The sequence below is a fragment of the Colobus angolensis genome, unplaced genomic scaffold (assembly GCF_000951035.1).
Source record: "Colobus angolensis palliatus isolate OR3802 unplaced genomic scaffold, Cang.pa_1.0 Scaffold535, whole genome shotgun sequence".
Classification (NCBI taxonomy): Eukaryota; Metazoa; Chordata; class Mammalia; order Primates; family Cercopithecidae; genus Colobus; species Colobus angolensis.
The window spans coordinates 256577-282240 of NW_012118877.1; the positions used below are offsets into that span (position 1 = coordinate 256577).

A 25664-nucleotide genomic window follows, 5' to 3' on the forward strand; every position below is an offset into this window, starting at 1 on the left:
AGTTCAAGAACTACTCTGTTGAAGAGGAATTACGCATAGCTGCTTCCTATTAAAAAAAAAAAAAAAAAAAAGTGGGGAGGGTGTGTGCGGCTGAGCGTCTAGGTCAGATAGAGGAATGTCTGAATGTTTTAGCAACTAAAGCTGAACTTTGAAGGACAAACAGGAATGAGAAACAAATGAGAAAAGAGGCTTCTAGGTTGACGGATTTTCAAAGGTACTTAGGGATGAAACTGAGAAACAAGATGTCAGATCAAGAAGGGCCTAGGTGTTAATGCTGAATGAGTTTTCATTCTACATTGAGAAATTCCGAGCAGGGGAATAAAATAACCAGACTTGAATTTTACTAAGGCCACTTGGGCAACAGAGTGGAACAGACACTGGAGGTGGCACAAATCAACTAAGGCAAAGAAATACTAAGTCTACCGCAATAATCTGGACTTGAATTAAGACAATTAGGAGGGCATGCTGTGGGTAATTTAGAGCCTTGCTATACTCAAAAGTGGTTCTCAATCAGCAGCATGAGCACCAGTTGGGTACTAGGCAGAAATACAGAATCTTAAGTCATGCCCCTCATCTTCAGAATCAGCATTTCGGTAAGCTCCTCAGATAATCTATATAGGGAGGAGGTACCATTCAGAAATACGGAATACAGCAGGGGCAGTTATTGCGGGAAAAAGTCATTATTTTAGGTAAGGTCGGTTTGAAGTGAGGATATCCTAAAAAGCTGGTCCATAGCAGTTGGGTCTCTGGGTCTGGAGTCTAGGATGAAGTTTGGTTTGGAGACACAACTTAGCATTTATCAGCCTGTATTTGAAGTCACGGTCTGACGCAAGTTTCCTGGGATTTGCCCAGGAAAAGTATATCCAGTTAGTGAGGCAGAGGGCCCTGGAGGGAGCCCTAGGAAACACCATTATCTACAAGTTCCAGACAGCAAAAGGTACTCCACAAGAAACAGAAGGAACTTCCAGTGGTAGAAAAAGCAATGTGAGGAGTGGGAAGAGAGTTCCAAGTGGCAGGATGGTCAACATTCACATTTTCCAGCAGAAGTCACATAAGAACAGACAAGAGTCCATTGGATTTGGCAATCCTGATGTCAGGGTAAAGCTAATGGGTGGAGATTACTTCCCATTAAGTTCTTTCTTGACCTTAGTATGTGGGGATGCAATTTAAAGATTCTGCATTCAAAGTTCGGATGAGTAGAGTATGTGGAAGGAGCTTGATATGGAGTCAACTTGCAAATGTTCTCTTCCATTAGATGGTAAATTCTTTGAAGCATAAGGAAGGCACAAAAAGATGAGTACAACCCAGTCCTAACCCTCAGAGTTTATAAACAATACGAATAAGACAACTGTAGTACAAGATGGGGCATTACAATTTATAAAATATTATGGGGACTCAAAAGAGGAATACACCATATGCAGTCAGAAAAGGTTTGCTTACTTCTCAGCTGTTAACATAGAGAACTGTACATACTAAATACTTAAACTACATTAATTGCTCTTGCTCTCAACAAATTTGGTGAATTAGTAATAAAGACAAAGTCCCATTCATTTCAAAATCCAAGCAAACTTCAAACTCATTCATGAGATATTTATTAAAATAACACATTTAGGGAAAAAAATCAATACAATGTATACATCATTACTGAAAACTGTATACCATCATACAAAAAAGGATTTTATTTTGGGAAATTGTTTTCTAATTTATGGCAAGTTTTACTTTCAGAAATAAAACCACAACAACACAATCTAATTCAATCTTAAAGGCTGGCATGCTGAGCAAGGAATGTTCTTATTCTTTGTAGGAGCTCCTTCTTTACACTGTCAGGTACCAGGGCTGAAAAACAAAAATAAAAAAATAAGAGTAAGAAGGTTCCAATTAATACATGTCACTTTAAGATCTGACATTTTGCTCAGAGTAAACAACATAAGAATTTCATAAATAACCCTCATGGTCAATTAAAAAAGTAGGTAAAGTTGTCTGACAAAGAAAAGTGTCTTCTTGCAATTCATTATTTTAAATGAACTATCCAATGCCTAAATGTACTGCATGTTGATGAAAGAAAACAGGAGAAAATTCTTTAAACTAGGAGTAAAGAAGACCATTTTTAAATACAGAAGCTATAACAGATGGATGAATTTGATTAAAACACAGTAACAACTTATGCTTAATGAAAAATCACCGTAAGCAAGGCCAAAAGATAAAAACTGAGGAAATGTTCTTACAGAAAAGGGCTGATCTTTCTACTATACAGTTGTTTCACACCAACAAGGAAAAGTTCAAAAGGCTAATAGAAACACGAGCAAAAGAGATGCAGAAAAGGAGAGTTCTTGAACACAAGTGTCTGAATCTCAGAAAAGAAATGAAATTAAAACCACATTCATATAGCATATTTTACCAATCACAGGAAAAAACACAAAGGTCAATAATATACTGTGTTGGTTGGGTACGATGGCTTATGCCTGTAATCCCAGCAGTCTGGAAGGTTGAGGCAGGAGGACTGCCTGAGTACAGGAGTTCAAGACCAGCCTGGGCAACATGACAAAACCTGTCTCCACAAAAAATAAAATTAGTGGAGCATGGTGGTGTGTGTCTGTGGTCTCAGCTACTTGGGAGGCTGAGGCAGAAGGATCACTTAAGCCTGGGAGGTCGGGGATAGTAAGCCATGATCATGCCACTGCACTCCATCCTGGGTGACAGAGCAAGATCCTATCTCAAAAAAAAAAAAAAAAAAGGTATATATATTTATACATATATAAAAACATACATATATTTACATATATATATACATAAAATATACAAACGTAAGTATATATATATAAGTAAAAATATATATATGTATACATACACACTGTGTTGGCAATACTGTGTTGGCAAGACTAAGGGAATGCTCTTATATTAGCTGGAGTATAAACTGGTATATGTTTTAGAAGGTAATCTGTATTTTACTGAAATCATACATTTATATACACTCCAAGCTAGTAAAAATCCAAAAAATTACAACTATTATATGCTATACTTTTGACCCATTTGACTATTATCTATTCAGAATATTAAACCATAAATGCAAAAAAAAAAGGGGGGGGAGAGTTAACTACAACTTCTAATGTATTTACTTGTGTTCTGGAGAAATGGAAAACTTCAGATACAGTTCAGTATCTCCATAAAAAAATTACACAAATCAAATAAGGCAGATATTCTTCTTTATAAACTGTTTAGTTTAAGCCAACCCACAAATCAAGACTACATAATTAATTCAAGTCCACTGGAAATGTAATCAATATGTATACTAAAAATAATTTTAATAAAAATTACGGTGATTGAGAACAGGATCAGTTAGTTGCCTTGAAATAAGATGGGACTATAAAGGAATACCATGAGGGAGGTTTTGGTGGTGAGGGAACTATTTGTTCTGTATCCTGACTGGTAGCTACATGAACCTATACATATGTATAAAGTTCACAGAACTGTGCACTATAAAAACGGCAATTTTACTGTATTAAAAAATATGTCTCCTTTTAATAGTAAGAAGACTAAGAACATAAATTAAAACATCTATTTTTACTTCTCTTTTCTTTATTTGCTCATTATCTAGCAGGGGAGCTACAAGACATTGAAATAGCCAAGGTTTAAGTATTAAAGGAGAAGCAAAGGGTAGTTTCTAACTTGTATAGCTGTTTCCTAAATAATGTTAACACACTAAGTGTAAGTCACAGAAGAAAACAAACAAAAAAAAAGAATTCAGAAATTTAAAAATATAAATTCACAAGGGGAACAATAATTATTTTTTCCTTTCCCTGAGACATACTTGAAGAAAAAGTCATGTTTTCCAGTTGTAAACAGGCCTAAAGAGATGGCTGAAAAGGACCATGGGATTCTGTAGCTTATTCTCAGCAGAGAAGAGTTCAAAAATTCACGTTCTGTAATAATAATTTTCAAACTTATTTACTTTTTACACTTAAATTCTTTTCACAATTTCTGTGTGACAAAACAACTTGGACCATCTAATTTACCTTCCAGTTACAACTCCAACTTTATCAAAGTAAATGAAAATAATGTAGTTATATCTAAGATAACAATGATGTAGCTCCTGACATTTACTACACATCATCATTTTTAATATAATATTTCCTATCTTAACTTTGCCTTCCGTAAACAAGGCATTAAAGGTTGAACTTAAGAAGACAGACCTTCGTTAATTTTTAATAAGGAGATAGAGGAGCAGTGACTCAGGGGTTGGAATAAGACTTTGAATTATTAAATATTTAAGTGGAGTCATGCCACATCTGATAAAGTTTATAAATCCTAGCTTCATGTAATACTTGATGCTACAGAATCCCATATTTTAAAAATTATTTGTTTGAACAACTGTATCAACTTGCATTGGTGCACCATTCTAGAGTGCAAGAACACTGAAATCTAGTATCTCACTTGTTACTCCCAGACTATGCTAGCAGGCAGGTAGGCAATTTTAACTCTTTACAAGAGGCAATGTAGGTAGTGCTTTTCCTTACAAACAGAAAGAAATCTGAATCAGCAAGAGATTTAAAAAAATCACGTCTGTAGCATGTTTCCTTTAAAACACTCTGTATTCCTTACCTCTGCCTTTTGGAGTGATTTCAGCCACCAAGTCATCAACAGTAACGTGTTCTAGTCCTTTTTCTTTAATTACCTCTTATGCAAAAGCAAAAAACAAATCATATCATTTAAAATCATTATCTGCAAGAAAGATTTTCATAGAGGAAGGGTTAAGATCATGTTTTTAGAGTGTAGACTGGTTCTTTTAAAAAAAAGGACACTGAAAATTTAGTTCAACCTTACAAACATATCAAGTATTCTTTAGATCTAAAAGATAAAAGTCTGTTCATAAGTCTGGGCTAAATAACCTGCAACTTAATAAGTAATTGTGACACTTAAAATAAATGTAAACTGTAATATTCAAATCTAACATCTGTAAAATGCTGAAAACTTGTAGGTGTTATAATTAATATTTACTAGATCTCTACTAGGTGCTTTACAACATTTAATATTCACAATGATCTAATGGGCTAGGTATTTTCCCACTTCACAGGTGAGGCAACTGAGGCTTAAAGATTAAATAAGTCATCCAGCCCTGAGTTGAAATCCAGCTCTATTCTTCCAGTGATGAAAATCTGTATGACCTTAAGGTCTATGCTTTTACCAATTTGTCGCATTGCCTTCTTACAGTTAACATATAAATAGTTTATTATTCTTATTTGTAGAAACTATTACAATACAATGGGGATTCATTAAAAATATCCAATTCCATTATATCAAAAGCTGAGACAGAAAGGAGGCTCCCCTTAGTGACATGTGTAATCTATCAAATGGTATCATCAACAATACCCAGTAATTTAATAAGCTTCCCTTCTACTTTTTTTTAAGTGCATTCTAAGAGGTTTCATAGATGAATTTTTCAAATTTTCACTGTTAAAGACAGGAGAGAGATAATTTCTATAAGTCTGCCAACCCTAAAGTGTTCCATTTGTTAAGTTAAAACATAAGAAACAATAAAGTTGCTGAAACACATGAGATTCCATATTCTGATACTAGAGAAAATCTTAAGTGCTCATGCTTCACTTGTTTTAACAGAAACAGAAAAAATTTCTAAAAATTGGGAATTAGGTCTACATATGCCACCGAGAAGAGGAAACCATTACAGGATTAAATTTTGTATTTGTTTAAAATCATGCTTGAGTACTCAATATACCTTAAAATAAGCAACCCCCAAACCAATCCTGATCAGAAAAAATGGGATTAGTTTATCTTCCAAATGAAACTGATTACCTTTACAGTGTGCCTTCAACTGATCCTTCCAGCCACATTCAATTAATTTAGCTCTCAGCAACTCTTTGAGGCTGTTGAAAAAGAAATGTTTTCAAATTGAACAATGTATAACATCTTAGACAACAATGCATAAAACAAAGGTTCAGTGTTCAACTAAAAATTCCCTGCCTTCCAGTTACAAAACTTTAACTGTGGCCTAATCTTGGGTCTACTGCTAAATAGTTCTTTGATCTTATGCAAGTACTTAAATTCTGGGCCTTTCATTTCATCTGGGTCTCATTTAATGAGTAAAATTAAATGAAGTGGAGGGGCTAAAATACTTTTCAAGAAGCTCTATTCTTTGGCCACGTTACATACTTTCTACTGTACTCTACCAACAGGAATATCATGGGTCTTGTACAACATCTAGAGAGTATTAACTGAACTTGGAGCAGCTGCACCTCTGAAATCTTCAAATTCCAAAATCCATTCTTTAACCTCAACTTCTTATCCTTTAGCTCTCCTATTTCCCCCATTACCTTTAACTTCACAGGCTACCCCCTTCTTTGATCCCTATCAGGCCCTTCTAAACTACAAAATGACAATGGTATTTCATTGACTGTAAGACTGTTGTTCCCCCCACATTTTAATGATTCAGTAATTGGCATGCCCCTCATAATTTAATTGGCAGTGTTTTTTTTTCTCAATGGCAAAAAAGTGGCAGTGTATATGCAACTAATGGCATCACAGGTGCAATAAAATATTTTCTTATTCTTTTGCCATACCCACTTTTACAAATCTTCAATCCTCAACCTAAATCATTTAACTTCTCAGCTTAAGAATGTCACAAACCTGCACGTTATGCACATGTACGCTAGAACTTAAAGTATAATAATAAAAAAAAAAAAAAAAAAAAAGAATGTCACATCCCAAACAAATTCTCTTTCCCTGCAAACCACTTTCACTATCCCTGGACATCCACTATGTGACATTCTCATCTTCATATTTAATTAGGTCTCTCAACCTAATAGGGCCAAAATTCAACTTTTGATTCTCTACCACTTCATCCTGTTCGTTCTTCTTCTGAGAATGGCAATTCCATTCTTCTGGTTTCTCAGACTAGGAATCTCTGTAGTATCCTTCTGCTCAGCTTCCTTGTTGACACTACACATCCTATCTATAAGCAAATCTTATTGGGTTCAATCTAAAACATACAACTAGAATTCACCTTTCTCACTATCTCTGCCATTACTACTCTAGTTCAAGCCATCATCTCTTCTCTAGAATATTACCATAGCATTCTAGGTTGTCTCCCTGCTTCTTCCCTTGTACACTTAGTTCTTCTCCTGCTGCTCAAAAACCTTCAGTGCCTTCCCAACATACTCAGAATAAAACTCTGAGACTTTATTACAGCCTACATGATCCTTCATCATGTGCCTTCTCCTCAGCTATGCCACTGACTTTATCTCCACTCTCCCTCACCCAATTTACTCAGTCTCCCTAGCATCCCTGTGCTCCTCAAAAATGAAAGGCAAATTCTTATCTCAGGAACTTAAGAGTCCCTGCTCTCCCTCATATCCTTCTGATTTCTTCTTTTTTTTTTTTTTGAGACAAGAGTTTCACTCTTGTGGCCCAGGCTGGAGTGAAGTGGCACGATCTCAGCTCACTGCAACCTCTGCCTCCAAGTTCAAGCGATTCGTCTGCCCCAGCCTCCCGAGTAGCCTACCATCATGCAAGGCTAATTTTTGTATTTTTAGTAGAGATGGGGTTTCACCACGTTAGCCAGGATGGTCTCAATCTCCTGACCTCGTGATTCACCAGCCTTGGCTTCCCAAAGTGCTGGGATTATAGGCGTGAACCACCGCACCCGGCCTCCTTCTTTCTATCTAAAATATTACACCTCTTTATTTTCTGCTTTATTGTTCCTCTAGTGCTCATCACCATCTGACATACTACATATTTTTATCTGTCTCCTCCCATTAGAATGCAAGCTCCATGAAAACACAGACTCCATTTCTGTCCACTACTGTTACCTCTAACACCTTAACAGGACAAGGCATATGATAGAAACTCAGTGACTTGAAGCTGCATGAATGAAAAAACAAACAAACAAAAAAACACACAATCCGTACTCCTTAAAAGCAGTACTATCCTCTAAAGCTACCCAAGGCAGTTATAGATGCCTCTTTCCTCATTTTGAGGGTTGCTGTTTCTACATTTTATTAAAATTCTAAGATCTCCTTCCCATTTTTGGAGTTCTCCATTTTCAACCCTATATAATCTTCTACCTTATTTTTCTGCCATCTATCTTGTCCCCTTCAAGTCCAAGTTCCATACCAACAGAGTAAGATTCCTAAAGAGTAAACGTGATCTAGTTATTCCCTTTCTTAGAACCTTTTAATGACTCCCATGATCCAAAAATAAAGTCAGCAACAGATGTACTTCTTCTTATTGTGTGAGCTCTTACCTGATCACCTTAATGCCCAGGTCGAGTTGAAAGATTCCCACTCTTCCTTATACATATTTGTCTTACTCACTTTATAACCCTGGCTCTGGGAGCCTTTCTTGATTCCTCAGCCCCTTCTTTGTACTTCTAAACCTGTTCATTCTGCAAATATTTACTTGGCCAATTATGAACCACACAAAAAATTAGATACTTTATTTAGCCGGGCTTGGTGGCAGGCGTCTGTAATCCCAGCTACTCAGGCAGGTATACAATGTTTTTGGTGTTAACTTAGATTATACTGGAGGATATAAACAAGCCAAGTAGATTGTTAGAATACAATGTTGATTAAATGCTATCATGGAACAAGGTATTTGGGACTTAAAAACATTCCTTGAAGACACAATATATAAATGAGACCTGATAGATGAGCTAGAATTAGCTCAAAAGGAAGAGAAGGAAGAGTGTTTTAGAGAGTGGAAACAGCCCTTGCTGCTCCAAGGTTGAGAGCCTGGTAAATGAAGCTGGTTCCACAACGTTGTCTCCCTGTTAAAACCCAGGTAACATTATGTCTCCAATTGTAATTCAGGTACTTTTTCTTCTCTGTCAAATTAAGAGCCATTTCTTGCTCATCTTTCTACATAAACATTTCCCTCCAAGTCCTGCAATACTTAATACACCTAAATTATTTTTTCCAGATATTCGGAATAGAAACTTTTTATAATGTTGTCAATTGTAATTCTTTCCAGTGACATGTTTCATTTCTTGTTTAGATTCTTATAACGTAACTATTAAAGATGGTAAAATGTAATTTACTAACACAATCTATTACTTACCGTTCTCTTTCTCCAGTTTCTATCAACTTTTGGTTAATTGCTGCTCTCATCTGCGCATCTTTGTTCATCTTGCTAACCTGGACATCAACATGTATTTTCAGATATAGAACATTTACAAAGCATTTTCTTCTAAATCCTCTAGGCAGGCATCCTAACATGTTTACCATTCTATCAACTGAAGGGGTGATACATTTCAAGTGTGTGAACAATATCATTACTCTTCATTAAACACTTATGTGCTTGGCACTGGGCTAATGCTGTGGGGGTTTGCTTTTTTTTAAACATCACATTTAATTCCCAGAACGTATTGTTACATATTTATATTAATAACATAATCTGTATTTTACTGATGAGGAAACTGAGGCACAGAGATAGAAAGTGGAAAGGCAGATTTTGAACTCAAGTACTTTGACCCTAGGAGCTCCAAAACGGAACATAACTGCCGAACACTTCTGCAAAGACTGCATCCAAAAATTGGGAGAAGTCATATAAACTAAATACCAAAGAAGATTAAACACTATTAGTAAAAAAAAATAAAATTACCAGGCTGGGCGCGGTGGCTCACGCCTGTAATCCCAGCACTTTGGGAGGCCCAGGCGGGTGGATCATGAGGTCAGGAGTTCAAGACCAGCCTGACCAAGAGGGTGAAACCCCGTCTCTACTAAAAACAGAAAAATTAGCCGGGCTTGGTGGCAGGCGTCTGTAATCCCAGCTACTCAGGCGGCCGAGGCAGGAGAATCGCTTGAACTCGGGAGGCAGAGGTTGCAGTGAGCCGAGATTGCGCCGCTGCACTCTAGCCTGGGTGACAGGGCAAGGCTCCATCTCAAAAAAAAAAAAAAAAATTAATTAATTAAAAAAATAAAATTACTAGATAAGGCTCTAAGTGCTTTGCTTTACTCTTCACTAGGATGAACCCACAATTACAAGTGGTAAACGTAAGTGTGTGGATGTGTTTGTTTACACACACATTGCTGGTGGGATAAGGAGAAAACAAATCTCAAACTAATTCTTAACTTACAAAGTCCTCAATTTTCAGTAAAAAGAGACAACCCAAACCAAAATGATGTTAAAAGGAGAGGAAAGTTAGGTTTTGAAAGCATTCAAGCCACTTAAAAGTTTAAATTAAATAAAACTTGGCGTAAACTAACGTTTTCCCACCTAATCTGTCACTAACTTGAGATTACTTTTGTTGTCTTCCATCTGGCCTGTTGAAAATTCAGACTGGCAATGAGTTTTCAGAGTTGATTTGTTTTTCTTTTTTGAGAGGAACAGGGAAAAGGAGAAGTTGAGTAAGAACTAGGAAATGTTTGCTTTTGTAATTGGAGGTTAACATTTTCAAAATAACTACAAGGTCTAGTCAGTACCATTCCTGGAATATTGAACTTGATCTCCTCTTGGCCCCTAAAATACGGATAGTGACCTTGGACAAGTCACTTAATTCTTAAAGGCCTCAGTTTTCTCACTGGTAAAACAAGGGCGCTAGGGTATCCCTCCCAGTCCAGACATTCTTAGGGAAAATAGAACAGGGCGGAGACAGCGGGAGAGGCGGGAGGGGAGGAGCCAGAAAACAAAGCGAGGACTGGCTTCAGGCCAACTCCGGTAGCACGCCCTGTCGGAGAGCCCTACAGGCCCGCGAGCGCGGGTCGGGGACGCTAACGAAAGACAGTACATCGAAAGGAGCCTGGGCTGGGCCCGGATCCCGGCCCTGAGGACCACAGGCATAGCTCACCACCATCACCGCGGGCGAGGGCCGTCCCTTCCCAGCGACGAAATGACCCTTGCGCTGACGACCGTTACCTACCACACTCTTCGGCTGCCCGGACTTAGACCCTCAGTAGCTCGGGCACCTAAGCACACAGAAAGCTAGAACACGCATTTCCGGGGCGGGGTCTCGCCACCCTGCCTATAATGTGAGAATTTAACCAGCGCGGGCCGCCTCCTGGTCGCTAGGGCCTCTGGGTAAGATAGTTCAGACCTTGCCGTCGCGCGGGCGGTAAGTACTAGGAGAACTACATAGCCCAGCATGCAACAACCTCAACTTTTTCACGGACACTACATTTCCCAGAAGGCAGTTCGCACCGCAGTGTTTTCTGGGATGGGAACCACGCTGCTTCCCAGTCTCTGTGCGAGGCGTGAAGCGCGGACCTTTCAACAAGGGCTTTATTAATTTTCACGCTGCGACCCTGGAAAGCGATGGAGGTGGCGGCTAATTGCTCCCTACGAGTGAAGAGACCTCTGTTGGATCCCCGCTTCGAGGGTTACAAGCTCTCTCTTGAGCCGCTGCCTTGTTACCAGCTGGAGCTTGACGCAGGTGGGAAGCGGCGGAGCCTTTAGTACTCAGTTCCTTTCCCCTTTCGGCTGCCTCCGGCCCGACCCTTCCCGCAATTTTTTCTTTCTGACGAGCAAGCGAAGCCACCGTGGCCTTCCTCACGGCCGGTCCGGCTTGGGTGGACTCACGGAGGCCGCTGCTTCTGGAGAATGATGCCCATCCCAGAACCTGGTGGGAGCCGCCTTTGCGCGCACTTCGGTAACGGGACCCTGGGCCCCCTCCGCTCAGCAGCCCAGGCTCTGAGGACTGAGGGCTGAGGGCTGAGGGCTGGCGTGCGGGTGCTGCCTGGGGCCTTGGCCGCTGTGTGTTCACAGCCTGGCTCCTGTTTCGGGCGACGCTGAGAACATTCCTTCCTCCTGGAGCTTCCCTTGTGAACGTGTGCTTTGAGAAACCACACCTCCTTGGAGGACCCACAGCTCCTGTTTCCTCTGACCGAGAGCCGTTTCTTAGGAGAGAAACTACATTCCAGTCATAGCATTTTAAATTACTCAGTTCCTGGCGCATTAAGAACTCTGTGGTAGAGAACATCTCTAGAAGATAGTGAGGAAAAGTCGATTTACTCCCACGCTGCTACTCCTTGTTTTATCTGTAGTGGGGTAGAATATCCTTACTCTTGTTTTTACAACTTAACGGTGTTTTCGTTATGATAGAACCCAGAGATTTGCATTTTAAAATACACACCCCTGCTGATTCTGATGCATGTTTTCAGAGGTCACGCTTTGAGAAATAGTGATCTAGAGTTAATTATAATAACAAACATTTAAGTGTAAAACAAGTTTTTGCTAATTGATTTATTAAATTCGGAAATATTTACTGAGTGCATGTTTTGTGTTACGTGCTGATGATATCAACATGAGCAAGACATCTTGCATAAGAGGACTATTAACTCGTTAGGAAGAAAATTGTAAACAGATAATAAAACAATATGGGAAGGCAGTGATAGGGATATGTACAAAATACAATGGTAGTACTTGAATATCTTTCTTAAACTAGCCTGGGGATCTGGGAAGGCTTACTTGGAGGAGTTAATATCTAAGTTGAGCTTTGAAGGGTAGGTAAGAGTTGAGTAGGATGAGAGAGGAGAAGCTTGATTTTTCTTTTTATTTGCTTCCTTTTCCTCTTTGCCACCGTGTTTCTTCCAGTCACCCCATGTGTCAGTAGATGGTATCACCATGTTTAGTTAGCTAGTGCATTGGAAAGTGAAGCCAAAACTCAGTGTCTCAAAACAAGAAGCCGATATTATTGCTCAGAAGTCTACGGGTCTGTCAGCTGAGTGGTTCTTCTAGTCCCAGTTGGGCTCATTGATGCATCTTTGTTCAGTAATGGATCTGCTAGGAAGCTCTGCTCATTTGGCTGGATTTCCTCATATGTTTGGAGGGTGGGGGTAGGGTCTCAGACTATAGACTGGTTTAAGATTCTTTCCAATGGTCTCTTCTTGACTCTTCTCCTTGTGGTCTCTTATCCTGTAGCCGACTAGCCCAGCTTGGTTCCAAGAGATACTTGTGCTGGAGTCATTTGGGGTTTCTCTCTTTTAGCCACTGTCTACTTGGTAGCAAGCCTGGTCAACTCCACATTTTGATATCTCCAGGCGTCCACCCTAGTCCAAATCAGAGTTATCTCTTAGCTGAACTGTAGTAGCCTCCTGACTAGCCTTCCTGCCTTCACTTTTGGGTTTCGTCATTGCATTCTCCATAAGACAGTATTTATTGGCCTTTTAAATTCTATCTTGATTTGTTGTCTGTTTCCTCCGCTAGACTATGAGTTCCTTGAAAACAGTGATGTTTTCCTTTTGCTCACTACCCTATATCTAGTGCTTGGCACATAGTAGGTACTCAATAAATTGAGTATATGAAGAAGAGAAGAAATTGTTGAGGGCATTCCATTCATGGGAAAGTATGAGGAAAGGGAAATAATAGGTTGTATGCTGAATATCCTTGCACTCTTATATTGCTGGAGCAAAACGTCTGGGAAAGTGAGAGGAGATAGATCAGTGACAGCACTGTTTGCCTTTTTATTTCCGGTCATTCAGTGTTTCCCTGACATCTTTGTATTGAGCCATTATAATATAAAACTCAGCTGCCATAATTCTGTCAACTTTTCTGTTTACTAGGTGGAGATGTTTCTTAAAAACTCTCATGTACTCACCCATCTTTTCATAAACAAAAGGATACTTTAACACCAAAAAAGCAGGAAGCAAAATCTCACAATAAACAATCCATTGAGTACTTTAACTTTAGAAAAAACTCACAAAGTTGTCCTTATTCTGTACTCATTTAATCAGCGTTAATCTTAGATTCTGTGTTTGGGATGTACAACTGGAGGATATCAGGTGCCATTTGAAGATTTTTTTTTTTTTTTTTTGAGGCTGAGTCTTGCTCTGTTGCCCAGGCTGGACTGCAGTGGTGTGATCTCGGCTCACTGCAACCTCTGCCTCCCAGGTTCAGGCGATTCTCCTGCCTCACCCTCCCGAGTAGTTGGGATTACAGGCTCCTGCCACCATGCCCAGCTAATTTTTTTGTTTGTTTTTGTTTTGTTTTGTTTTGTTTTTTGAGATGGAGTCTCACTCTGTTGCCCAGGCTGGAATGCAGTGGCGTGATCTCAGCTCACTGTAAACTCTGCTCTCCGGGTTCAAGCAATCCTTTGCCTCAGCTTCTGGAGTAGCTGGGATTACAAGTGCTAATTAGCTGGGATTACAAGTGCTAATTAGCCCAGCTAATTTTTGTATTTTTAGTAGAGACAGACTTTTACCACCTTGGCCAAGCTGGTCTTGAACTCCAGACCTCGTGATCCACCTACCTTGGCCTCCCAAAGTGCTGGGATTACAGGCCTGAGCCACTGCTCCTGACTGATTTTTTTTTTTCTCTTTGAAGTTCCGCGGTACATGTGCAGGATGTGCAGGTTTGGTACATAGGTAAGTGGTGTGCTGCACCTAATACCATCACCTGGGTATTAAGCCCAGCATGCATTAGCTATTTTTCCTAATGCTCTCCCTCCCCCTACCACATCCTCTGACAGGCCCCAGTGTATGTTGTTCCCCTCCCTGCGTCCATGTGATCTGATTGTTTGGCTCTCACTTACAAGTGAGAACATGTGGTGTTCTGTTTTCTGTTCTTTCATTAGTTTGCTGAGGACAGTGGCTTCCAGCTCCATCTATGTCCCTGTGTAGGATATGATTGTTTTCCTTTTTATGGCTGCATAGTATTCCATGGTATACGTGTACCATATTTAGAGTAAAAGGGCCTTTTACTTAAGATTTGGGAGTTGAGAAGCTTACCTCAGACTCTGTGGAGATTGAGTTTGGAAGATGAGAGTACTGCAGACAGCAAATAGCAGGCTTTTGCAATAGTTCACATGGGGAGTTTTTCATTAAGAATTACTTGAGGATGATGAAAAAGAGATTATTTTTTTTAAAAACTGTCAATTCCAGAGATAGTGAAGCATAATTGAGGAGCTCCTGATAATTTGATTTATTTTATTCTAACTGAAGGAGTTCACTTTAGTTCCGCAAACCTTTGATGGGCACCTTGGCTACAACAAACACTGCATTTAAGATGTAAAGATAACATGGTCTCTGGTGTCAAGAACTTGATGCAATGAAGCTTATTCTCTTGTCTTAAATGATGTTATTAAGTTGTAGCAAAATTTCCTTTGCTACCTAAGCAGTAAATGTCACTGTCTTTCTGTTCCAAAGAACTAAACAAAAAACTTATTTTTAATCAAATTGTAATTGCCTTTTGATCTGGCAAGTCCCTTCCTAGGCATTTATAAGTATCCTTTTCCTAGAACCTTCATTTAGTGCATGTCTTTTTATATCTTTTTATATGTTTCCCACCTATATTTCTAGCTAATTCGTATTTCATTCTTTCATGTTGGCTTACATATTACTTCCTCAGGGATTCAAGCATATTACTTCCTCAGGGATTCCTTTCTTGACTAGTTAGAATCTACACTATGGAATCTGTACTATATGTTGCCATAGTAACTAGTACTTCATAGACTTTATCTACTTTGTAGCATCCAGTATGTTTTCTTTGCTAAGATTATTGATTTTGTATTGAAGGGTCCTGTGCCCATCATTTTCAATGCTTTATCTCCAGGGTTGGAGTATACCTGATTAGTAGGAGATAAATTTGTCTCACAGATTAAACAGCTTTATGAAGACATAACTGGCAATAAACTACAAATGTAAAGTGTACAACTTAACAAGTTGTGATATATGTATACACCCGTGAAGTCATCACCACAATAAAGATACTAAATTTAGTTGTCATCCCCAAAGTTTCCTCATACCCTTCTGTAAACATCTCTCTGCTCCTTCTGCATTCTAGGTTGACAGTTTTTTCTTTCAGTGCTTTAAAGTTAATAGCCTCTGTCTTCTTGCTTGTATTGTTTCTGATGAGAAATCTCACATTACCCTATCTTTGTTGCTCTATACATAACATGCCTGTTTTCTTCTGTTTTAAGATTTTTCTCTTTTACATTGGTTTTTAGCAGTTTGATAATATTGTTCCCAGCTGTGGTTTTCTTTATGATTCTTACGTTTGGGGTTTATTGGGCTATAAACCGTGAACATATAGTTTTTATCAAGATCAATGGCAATATTTTGGCCATTATTTCTTCCAATTTTTTTCCCCCTGTTCTCTCCTTTGAAGACTCCAGTTACACATTTTTAGATCACAGAAGTTGGCCTCAGCTCACAAATGCCCGTTTCATTTTTTATTTATACTTTTTTTCTGTTTTATTGCCAGTAGTTTCCATTTTCATGCCTTTAGTTTAGTTTATCTTTTTTTTTTTTTTTGCAATATTAATCTCTTGTTAATCCCATCTGGTATATTTTTCATTGTGGACATTGCAGTATTCACATCTAGAAGTTTGACTTAAATCTTCTGCATCTTTTTTGCTTCTACTTATTTATTTTGAACATACATGGAGTACACTTGGCAGTAATTATTTTTACGTCTTGTTCTGTGAATTGTAGCTTCCATGTCAGTTTTATATTGGCTTCTATTGGTTGGTAATTCTCTTCATTACGGATTTTGTTTTCTTTCCTCTTTGCATACCTGGTAACGTTTGATTGGATGCCAGACATTGTGAATTTTACCTTGTTAGATGCAGATTATTTTTGTATTTTTATAATGTTCTTGAGATTTTTTTTTCTGGAATGTAGTTGAGTTACTTGGAAACAGATTAATTCCATTGGCTCTTGCCTTTAGGATTTGTTAGTCTGGTCAGGAGCAGTGCTCAGTCTAGGGTTATTTCCCATTACTGAGGCAAGACTTTCCTGTGTACAGAAATTAAGGGTTTTCTCCATTCTGCTTATTGGGAGCAGTTATGGTTCCTAGCCTTGTGTGAGTGCCCAGGATTTCTCATCAACCCTTTCAGATGGTTCTTTCTCTAGCCTGGGGTAGTCGCCTCAAACACGTGCCATTAGTACTCTTGAGTACTTGAGGCAGACTCTCAGATCTCTGGGCTTCTCTCTGCGTCTGTCTTTTCTCTGCTACACTGTCTCATGAACTATAGCTGCCTTGATCTCCCTAGGCAGCCCAGTTTCTTCAACTCAGGGAGGTTGAAGTCAGCTCTACATACAAGTACTCTGTCCTTTTTCTTTCTTCAGAGAAATGGGAGGAAAAGCTAGTGAAGATTTACACTACAGTTAAAGGGAAGGACAGCCATGTAACCATTGTATTTATGTAAGGTTGACTATACGTCACTTTCCCTTCTTTGTGCTGTGGTCTGGAAACTCCTCAAGGCAGTGAACTAGGTTGGTGGTAGGGCTAACCTCCTAAGTCTCTGTTGTTGCTTGATGTCTTATGTCTTGAAAACTGTTGTTTCATTTAACTTTCTCTGGTTTATTTCATCTTATTGGATGTTTCTGGTGGAAAGATAAATCTGGTTCCTATTCTTCCATCTTGGCTGCGAACAAAAGTTGTTCAATGTATATTTTTAAGTGAAAAAAGGATTTCTGTAGAATGATAGAGCTAGAAACAATTGAAAAGGGCTAATGAGGATAGTGAGAAAATGAATGTATAGACGGCTTTTTAAAGAACTTTGAAAGAACAGGGTAGGGGAGAGCTCTGCTTTAGTGGCCAGGCAGAGAAAAGGAAGCCTTTTTTATTCGTTTATTTTGTGAGTGGGGAAGTTTCAGCATATGTAAGTGGAAGGGAAACACCAGTGGAGAGGTGTTTTTGTTATTTGTTTATGAAGGTGTAAAAAAGGTGTTTACACCTTCATAAACAAATAGCATAAACTTCTGGCAGGAGGAAATTGAATCATAAACACCTTTGTGGGAATTAGCCTTGGGTGGGAGAAAAGGAACAGGGAAATCAATGCTTAATCTTATGTGCCATGCATTGATAGTAAATACCTTGCATATTTCAACTGAAGCTTGTCAATGCTCTTGTACAATTAGTATTACTAACCTTTATTATAGATGAGGAAATGGGCAATAAGATGAGCTAACTTAACCAAGCTGTTCATCAGTGGCAAAGCGACCCTAAAGCTCATGCTTTTTCTAATGATCTTTGTGGTCATTCTGGCCTTTTTCTTTCTTCAGAGCAGGGGGAAGAAAAGCTGGTGAAGATTTGCATTACAGTTAGAGTAAAGGGAGGGAAAAGCCACGTAACCATTGTATTTATGTAGAGTTGACCATAAAACTCATCTCTACCCTTATGGAGGAAAAGATGGGGAAGAGAGCCACATGAATGTGTTATCAGAGAAGTATTGCATAAAATAATTTTATGGGAGCAGTGCTGTTAACTCTGGTCCTCCTGTGTTCTTTAAGTCTCGCTTTAGAATTTGTGGACTTGTACTTTTACTTTTTTACACCTTCATAAACAAATAGCAAGCTCAGTAACTAGGTGGAAAGAAGACTTATTGAATTGATTCTAGAAGATAGGTGGTCCACGAAGTGACCTTTGTAAGTTAATGTTCTTTGCCTCTCTCTTCTCCCTTTTTAAAAATTATTGTACTTTGCCTATGTAAATATTAGACTGCATCATATTTAATTGGTATCAAAGAGTTAAATATTAGCAATATCATGTGGTTCAAGTAATAGAGTATTTTGAGAAGCCAAGAAACAGTAATGAATATCATTGTTAGCACCATTAGTGCAGGAGACAAGTCTGTTTTATTCAGGAGACAGATCTATTTTATTCACTTGTGTGTGCCCAATGCCAGCCACAATGCCTGATACATGTAGTAGATATTCAATAAATAATTTATGAATGAAAAACTATAGGTCTTTGGGGTCCCATGAGACTTAGTGGTTTTCATGTGAAAAACTAGATTTTGAGGTTCGGTAAGGATTTGGGCACATGTTAAGGGAGACTCTCTTCTTGTGAGGCCCTCAGTTCTTTTTAGAAGACTAATCCATATTGGATTTTTCAGCACAGCTCTTTTATTTTCAATGCAAGATATCATTAAATAATAAAATATTTACTACACTGGCTTCTCTGTAAAAAGTTCCTCTTCTTCAACCCTTACAAAGATCTATGCAGAGATTAAAGCCTCGCTGCGCGCTACTTCTTTTTTTTTGGGAGAACTCTGCAAAAGAGCTCTGCCAGTAGCTAAGAACTGTCACATTCTGGAGACTGCTTTTCTACTTTCAGTTGCTCTGCCTCCAACTTTTATAAACAAGATAATTGACATGGTCATCATATGATAACTTTTCCTTTCTCATTTGGGGCCAGAGAGGTGCCCTTTTTCTGTACCCTACAGGGCTTTTACAAAATAGCATGTAATGTGGCCTAGACTCATACCTGTGTCTTAATAACTTATATAAATTATCTTGTTGGAATGAAACAATCATGAAGTGGTGTAATAAGGCAGATGTTTAAGAAGCCTCCAGGTGGTTCAGGATTGCCTAGAGGTCTTTGCACAGATATGAAGAAAATATATTTGTTGTATCATTGTCTAATATTATTGCTTCAGGCCCTTTTGTTACCATGCACATTTCCTGCAGTATCTAGTTTCATCCACACAGTGGTGCTAGAAAACCAAGAAATGAGCATTATTTTCCTCCTAATCAGTAGAACACATATTTCTAACTGTTCCTTGTAAATGAGTTGTGTTATATGTTTCCTCAGCCTCTATCAAATCTATCATAATTAGGATTTTTACCTGTGAAACGTTTCCATCGTCTCTCAACCAGATGATTGCAGTAGCTTTCTAGTGGATCTTCCTGGATTTACCCTGCTTTATTCCAATTTGTTTTCCATATTATAGTTATAAGTACTTCTTTATAAACTCAAATCTGAACTTTACTCTCCTGCTTAAAAACCATTAATGAATTCTTTTAAATTGAATTTGTCAACAAAAATAAATACAGGCCGTTCATAATCCAGTTCTTGCTGAGTTTTCGTTTATTGCAACCTTTCCTGTACAGGTGCCCTTGTTGCTCTGCATTTCAGCCAGTGTGGCCTTCTTTGAACAGTGTGGACTTCTTTGTTTTCTTTGAACACAAGTTTTTCTTCCTACTTTTTACAGATTTTCTTTCTGTCTGGAATAAGTAGAGTAGTGGGTGTGCATGTATATACACGTATTTTTTATTTTAAAAATATGTTAAATTGATACATAATTATGGGATTTTGTGTTATATATTGATACATGCATACAGTGTGTAATGATCAAATCAGTGTTTAGGGTGTTCATCACCTTCAGTATTTACCATTTCTTTGTGTTGGGAACATTTGAAATCTTCTAGCTATTTTGGTACTCGCTGTTTTGAAATATACAATATATTGCTGTTAACTGTAGTCACCCAACTGAGCTGTCAAATGTGAGAACTTAATCCTTTTAATTGTATGTTCCTACCCATTAAGCAACCTCCCTTCATCCCCCCACCCCTATCTTTCCCAATCTCTGGTAACTTTCTACTCTCCCCGTCCATGAAATCCACTTTTTTAGCTGCGTATATGATGCCTTTCTGTACCTGGTTTATTTAATTTATTTATTTATTTATTTATTTATTTATTTATTTATTTATTTGATGAAGTCTCGCTGTGTCCCAGGCTGGAGTGCAGTGGCATGATCTTGGCTCACTGGAATCTCCGCCTCCCAGGTTCAAGCGATTCTCGTGCGTCAGCCTCCCCAGTAGTTGGAATTACAGGCATGCACTGTCACACCCAGCTAATATGTTTTTCATATTTTAGTAGAGACGGGGTTTCACCATGTTGGCCAGGATAGTCTCGATCTCCTGACCTCGTGATCCACCTGCCTTGACCTCCCAAAGTGCTGGGATTACAGGCCTGAGCCACGGCACCTGGCCCTGTGCCTGGTTTATTTCATTTAACTTAATGACTTCCAGTTCCATCTGTGTTGCTGCAAATGACAGAATTTCGTTCTTTTTTATGGCTGAATGGTATTTCAGTGTGTGTATATACTATTTTCTTTCTCTCTTCATCCTTTGATGGCCACTTAGGTTTTCTCCATGTCTTGGCTTTTGTAAATAGTGCTGAAGTAATCATGGAAGTGCGGGTATTCCTTTGATACACTATCTTTTGTTTTGATAAATATTCATTTGTGGGAGTGCCAATTGTGGTATAGTAGTTATAGTTTTAGTTTTTTGAGAAACCTCTTTACTGTTTTCCATAATTGCTGTACTAATTTACATTCCCACTGACAGATTATGCATTCCCTTTTCTCTGTGTCCTTGCCAGCATTTGTTACTTTTTTTTTGTATTTTTTTGAAAATAGCCATTCTAACTAGAGGAAGATGATATCTTTGTGATTTCGATTTGCATTTCCTCAATAATTAGTGATGTTGAGCATTTTTGCGTATACCTGTTGGCTATATATATATATATATATAATATATATGCATACACACACACATATATTCTTTTGAGAATGTCTATTAAGATCTTTGCCCTCTTTATACTGGGATGGTTTTTTTTTTTTTTTTTTTGCTTCAACAGCAAAAAAAGTTTTTCATTCCTTATGATTGAATAGTTTGCAAATCTTTTCTCCCATTCTATAGGTTGTCTCTTCACTAGGTTGTTTGTTTGTTTTGCTGTGCGAAGGTTTTTGTTTTGTTTTATTTTTTGGTTAAGTATAATCCCATTTGTCTTTTTGTTTTTCTTGCCTATGCTTTTGAGGTCTTAACCATAAAATCTCTGCATAGACCTATATCCTGAAGCATTTCTTCTCTGTTTTCTTTTGGTATTTTTACAGTTTTTGAGTTGATTTTTGCATATGGTGAGAGATAAGAGTCTCATTTTATTCTTCTGCTATGGATATCCAGTTTTCACACCATTTATTGAAGAAGGTATCCTTTTCCCAGTGTGTGTTCTTTGCACCTTTGGAAAAATCAGTTAGCTATAAGTACATGGATTTATTTCTGAATTCTCTATTCTGTTCTAGTGACCCGTATGTTTGTTTTTATACCAGCACTATGCTGTTTTGGTTATTATTGCTTTGTATTATATTTTGAAATCAGTTAGTATGATGCCTCCAAATTTGTTCTTTTTGCTCAGTATTACCTTGGCTATTTGGGGTCTTTTGTGGTTCCATACAAATTTTAGGATTGCTTTTTTCCTTCCTGTGAAGAATGTTATTGGTATTTTGATAGGGATTGCATTGAATGTATAGATTGCTTCGAGTAGTATGGTCATTTTAACAATACTAATTTTTCTCATCAATGAGCATGACATGTCTATTTGTGTCCTTTTCAATTTCTTTCATCAATGTTTTATAGTTTTCTTATAGAAGTCTTTCACTTTCTTGGTTAAAATACTTTTCCTTAAGTTAATTCTTTGTTATCTTTTATATCTTGGCTCAAACCTTGAAAAGCTTTCATTAATCTCCCCAAGTAGAACTCTTACATTATGTGTTCTCATGTTACCCAGTGATTATTCTTTATCACAATTTAATTATATAAAATATATTTCATAAAAAATATATACAGTTTATATGATTATTTGACTAATGCCCATTTCCTCACTGTATCATAAGTGCTAATTGGCAAGATTCCATTCTTGGCTCATCACTGTATCATCAATGTCTATTGAAATTTATTTATTTTTAAATTTTTATAAGTTGCTGTATAAATGAATATAAGTCAGGCAGGACTCAAAGTGGTATTGGAAGTAGGAACAGGTGAGCATTTGGGGAAAGAAGAAAACAGTTGCAATCAGAATACAGTAAAATGAGTTTTATATTAGGGTAGGATATTGGCCCAGCATAATCCATTTGTATGTTTCCTGTTGAGGCAGAAATTAAATCCCGATCAGGAGCAGTTCTGAGCCATAAAAGTTTCCATCTTCATGAAAGGGCAGGAGGAGTGGGAGGAAGAGATCACATTTGCTAGATTTAAACTTAGGGAAGCAGCTAATGCTTAAGTAAAGAAATCCCTGTTCTCTAAACAGATCTTGTTTCTAGTCCAACTGTGATACTGTTTTGCTCTTTACCCTTGGAAAAGATGTAGTATAACGTTGGAGAAGTCATTATTTGTGTTTACATTTATTTGTATAAGTGTAAAATGAGATTTTAAAAGTTAATTTCTTAAGGTGTATCAAAATGAATGAGATAATAGTATATAAAAACATTTTTGAAGTATATAAACATTTCATAAATTGGGCTTAACATTTTCCTGGAAATGGGAGATTCTTCATTTTAGAATTTCTATTCTTTTTATTCATAATTATTAGAGGTGCTAAAGGAGGGTCATGACATAAAATGCCCTACTTCCTGTGGCCACTGTATTGTAAATCTTGTAAGGACGTGGGACCGTATCAGTTTTACTTACTGTTTATCCTCTGTACACAGTACCCAGAAATTATCTTTGAAAGAATCATATACTGAATTGTTCTGAAGGCCTTTGTGACTGGCATTCTGTGGTTTCTTTGCCTTGTAGGCATTCTACAGAAAGAAACTATGTGAGGCAAAACTCTTGATGTTTATGTTTGCTTTCCTTGTATTTCAGCTGTGGCAGAGGTAAAACTTCGAGATGATCAATATACACTGGAACACATGCATGCTTTTGGAATGTATAATTACCTGCACTGTGATTCATGGTATCAAGACAGTGTCTACTATATTGATACCCTTGGAAGAATTATGAATTTAACAGTAATGCTGGTAAGAGAAACATGTATGTAATAATAAATATATGTATGTAATATCAAGCAAATTTGATAATTAAGTTTCCCTTTTGAATCTAATATCCAGAGAAGTGAGGTGCACATGCTTGTAGTATATGGAGTCCTATCTATGTAATACTCCATTTCTTATTTCAATTTTAATTTTTCTCTTTGATCCTGTTATTTACACTTACCTCCACTCTCACCATTGGGCAACGATTGTCATGTATTTTATATATTATTAATACTGATATAACTGTTCATGTCTCCTTTTCCTATGTGAGGTATTGTCCCCAACTATAATGGTGAATTTGCTTTTGTTTTAGTTTTTACTTTGTGTATTTTTAACTATCTTAATTTGTACAAACATTTAGGATTGTTTTGTTTATACTGAATTGATTCTTTTAGCATTATAAAGTGTCTCTGTTTATCTCTAGGTTCTGTGAATAATTTTTGTCTTGAAATCTTCTTTGGTATTAATACAGTTATTTCTGGCTTTTTGTAAATTAGTATTTTTCTTCTATCCTTTTTCTATTAGTGCTCTTGTTTTTAAAGTATGTATCATAAAGAGCATTTGGTTGGCTCTTGTTTTTTCCATATAACAATCTCTCTTAATTGGAGGGCTTACATTTATACTTAATTTAATCTAGTTCCTGATATTCTTGGGTTGATATTACCATCTTGCTCTTCTCATTATGCCCTGTTTGTTCTTTGTTCCTTGGTGTCTCTGTTTCTACTTTTTTGCGGGAGGAATTAATCACAGTTTTTCTTTTTTAAAAAATGTCTTTAGAACTCGATTTAATTTCCTCCTTTGGCTTTTTATTTAAACCTGTTTGTATTATTATTTTTTAAATGGTTGATACAGAGATTATAGTGTTTTCCTTGACTTACCACAGTCTACCTCTAATTAGTATTCTTGTACTTTAAAAACAATGTGAAAAACTTACAACAATATAATTCCTTTCACTTACCCTCTCACTGTTTGAGCTAATTTTATTGTATGTTTTACACCTTCATATGTTGGAAACTCCACAGTACATTGTTAATATATTTGCTTTAAACAGCCAATAGTCTGTTAATAGCTTCCTAAGTACTCTGTTCCGTCTAGCCTTCCTGTACGTTGCATCTACAGAGTAGTCTGTCTAATTTGCGTGTTTAATACTATCACTTGCTGAAATTCTTTTAATATTTCCTTCATGGCAAAAATCCCTTTTTTTAATATGTAATTTAAAAATAGACAATATATTCATGTAATTTAAAAAACAAAAAAGTTTTAAAAGGTATTTAGTGAAGCCTCCTTGATCCCATCTTTTATCTATCCTATCTCCAGTGTCCATTATATCCCCTGCAATTTCTTTACTGGTTTTGTGTGTCTTTCCAGAGGTGGTAGGTTGTTTGTTGTTGTTTTTTGCAAGTATAAACACAAAATGATATAGATGCTTAAAATAAACTTTTCATCTTTGCATATACGTTTATATGCCAAGTTTTCTCCAACCTTGCCTTACAGCACTTTGTATACTGCATTCTAGCCATACTAACTCTTGCAATTCCTGAGACATGCGCTGTATCCTATTTCTTCTGGTCCTTTTCTCATCGATAAACTACCTGGAGCATACTTTTAATTCAGTGTCAGTCTACTTTGCAATCTTTACTTAAGTCCCAGGTTGTAACCATTTTGTCATCTAGCATGCTTGCCCTGACAGCTTACCTCTATTCCCCTAGGAATATTCACACCATTTGCTCTCAAATCTACATATGCTATGAATTTCATCTAGTCTAGAGGTTGATACGCTTTTTTGCACAAGGCCAGCTAATTTAGGCTTTGTGGGCCAGACAGTCTCTTGTTGCTCACTTTTGCTGTTGTAGTGTGAAATCAGCCATAGATGTTTATACACAAATGAGTGTGGCCATGTTCCAATTAACTAACTTTTATTTACAAAACCAAATGGACAAGAATTGGCTTGTGGACTGTAGTTTACCAACCCCTGGACGAGGCCATGGGTTCTAGCACCCAGCAGAAGACTTGATCAATATATTTGTTGAATGGATAATAGCTGTGTAAAGTTCGTTATTACTGTTGGGAGTTGGCTTTGCATTCTGAATAGGACCTTCCTCCTGTGACTTCTAATCCAAGTATTTGTATGAGTTCTGTATTGGCAATGTAGTGTTTATCTCAAAATGTTCAGAAAGGA

General features: G+C 37.4%; 2 protein-coding genes across 9 annotated transcripts in view; one reads left to right on the forward strand and one right to left on the reverse strand.

Moving 5' to 3' along the window:
• Positions 1-789: 789 nt before the first annotated feature.
• ENY2 (enhancer of yellow 2 homolog (Drosophila)) lies at positions 790-15284 on the reverse strand. 6 transcript variants are annotated; one of them, XR_001003923.1, is made up of 6 exons: positions 10868-10945; positions 9067-9143; positions 5809-5879; positions 4600-4674; positions 1683-1836; positions 1597-1631 (listed from the first exon to the last, which is right to left on the reverse strand). XR_001003923.1 is itself a non-coding variant. In XM_011961087.1 (5 exons), exons 1-5 carry the CDS (start codon positions 14760-14762, stop codon positions 1760-1762), a joined length of 393 nt encoding a protein of 130 aa, XP_011816477.1. In that variant the 5' UTR covers positions 14763-15284; the 3' UTR covers positions 790-1759. The 6 variants fall into 6 exon arrangements, 5 of the variants coding, with proteins under 5 accessions (XP_011816477.1, XP_011816479.1, XP_011816480.1 ...); XM_011961087.1 differs by lacking the exon at positions 10868-10945 and adding an exon at positions 14670-15284 and having other exon boundaries at positions 790-1836; XM_011961089.1 differs by having other exon boundaries at positions 790-1836; positions 10868-10944.
• Positions 10885-25664, forward strand: part of NUDCD1 (NudC domain containing 1) — an 81949-nt gene continuing 67169 nt past the window's right edge. Inside the window, exons 1-2 of one of the 3 annotated variants that reach the window (XM_011961083.1) lie at positions 10885-11377; positions 23316-23470. In XM_011961083.1, coding sequence (XP_011816473.1) covers positions 11260-11377; positions 23316-23470 — 273 coding nt within the window. In that variant the 5' untranslated portion in view covers positions 10885-11259. Of the gene's footprint in view, positions 11378-15477; positions 15506-23312; positions 23471-25664 lie in introns of those variants that run through there. The other 2 variants (XM_011961085.1, XM_011961084.1) reach the window with 2 other exon arrangements.